The sequence below is a fragment of the Nestor notabilis genome, unplaced genomic scaffold, assembly GCF_000696875.1.
Source record: "Nestor notabilis isolate BGI_N333 unplaced genomic scaffold, ASM69687v1 scaffold20632, whole genome shotgun sequence".
Taxonomy (NCBI): domain Eukaryota; kingdom Metazoa; phylum Chordata; class Aves; order Psittaciformes; family Psittacidae; genus Nestor; species Nestor notabilis.
This window is the reverse complement of record NW_009917249.1, coordinates 17774-18992: the sequence shown is the minus strand read 5'-3', so window position 1 is coordinate 18992 and position 1219 is coordinate 17774. Positions and strand designations below refer to the sequence as shown.

Genomic DNA, 1219 nt, shown 5'->3' with positions numbered 1-1219 from the left:
AGCGCCCCATGAGCTCTGCATTGTCCCTGTTTAAAGCACTTTCTTCTATTTCAGATTGAGAGGCCGTGCTGCCCAGCACCAGCCGGTGCCCAGTGGCAATGAGTGCAGAAGTGGCAATGTCTGAGGGTGACAGCAGTGCGATGGAGGCCCTGTGCTCGGAGCTGCTCCTGCCCACACCAGAAGAGGCAGGAGCTGTGGGAAACTCCGGTGTGGCCAACACCAGCCCAGCCGGGACACCCCCGCTGACTGCCAGCCAGGACTTGCTGCTGGCAGAGGCATCAGTGCCTGGGGAAGGGGCTCACACTGAAGGAAGCAATGTGGAAATATTCATTGAGGCAGTGGCTGGCAACACGGTGCTGGTCCCAGCCAGTGCCACAGGTATGCGGGGCAGAGAGGGCAGCATGGGCACCATGGCAGTCAATGGAGGGAGGGTGTGCAGGTGGGAAGGGGGGGTTGTGGGAGCTCTGTGCAGGATGAGGGGGTCGTGCTTGGCTGTCAGAAGGGACCAGGCAGAGATGTCCGGCCCAGCCTCCTGCCCCCAGCATGCTCCTCACCCAGGTCCAGTGTGGGCACATCCTCCTAGGAATGGGTCTTGCATCCCTGTGTGCCTCAGAGGGCCTAAGGGATAGACCTGGTTATTGCGGTCGCCTGGGTGGTGCTGTCCCCTCTCTTACAGAAGGTGTTCTGGAATACCCCAGGAAGGCAGAGGGCTATGGTTCTTCAAACTGTAATTTGTGGTCATAGAGGTTTATCCTCCTTGTCCAGAGCTGGAACTGAAGTGCCAGTCCCAAGCTCTGTCCCAAGCCTGACAAAAACCCTTTCTTAATGCTCACCCTTTGCTCTCTGCAGAGGTACTGGTCAAAGTGGTGGAGCTGTATTTCTGTGAGGGGTGTGGCCAGAGCTTCCCAGAGGCCTTCCTGCTGTCCCAGCACCGGTGCCTGCTGCTGGCCTCCCCAGGGCACCTGGAGCTGCCTGGGGGACTGTTGGCTTCTGCCAGCAAAGGCCAGAGTGAGCCAACAGGCCCAGAGCAACCCAGATCTGACATGCAGGAGGGCTCCACTCCCGAGCGTCTGCTGTGCCCCGTCTGTCAGGAAGCGTTTACACAGCCCAGTGAGCTCAAGGAGCACTTCAGGACTCACCGTGCCCCGCTGGGAGCCCTGCCCTGCCCTGAGGAGGGCTGCTGCTTCGCCACGGAGGACCGCAAGCAACTGGCAAGCCA

At 60.2% G+C, this 1219-nt stretch overlaps 1 protein-coding gene across 1 annotated transcript in view; it reads left to right on the top strand.

Annotated features, from left to right (window-relative positions):
* Window positions 1-98: 98 nt before the first annotated feature.
* Window positions 99-1219, top strand: part of ZNF142 (zinc finger protein 142) — a 9538-nt gene continuing 8417 nt past the window's right edge. Inside the window, 2 exon segments of the mRNA XM_010009136.1 lie at window positions 99-378; window positions 850-1215. Of these exon segments, the coding sequence (XP_010007438.1) occupies window positions 99-378; window positions 850-1215 (646 nt within the window).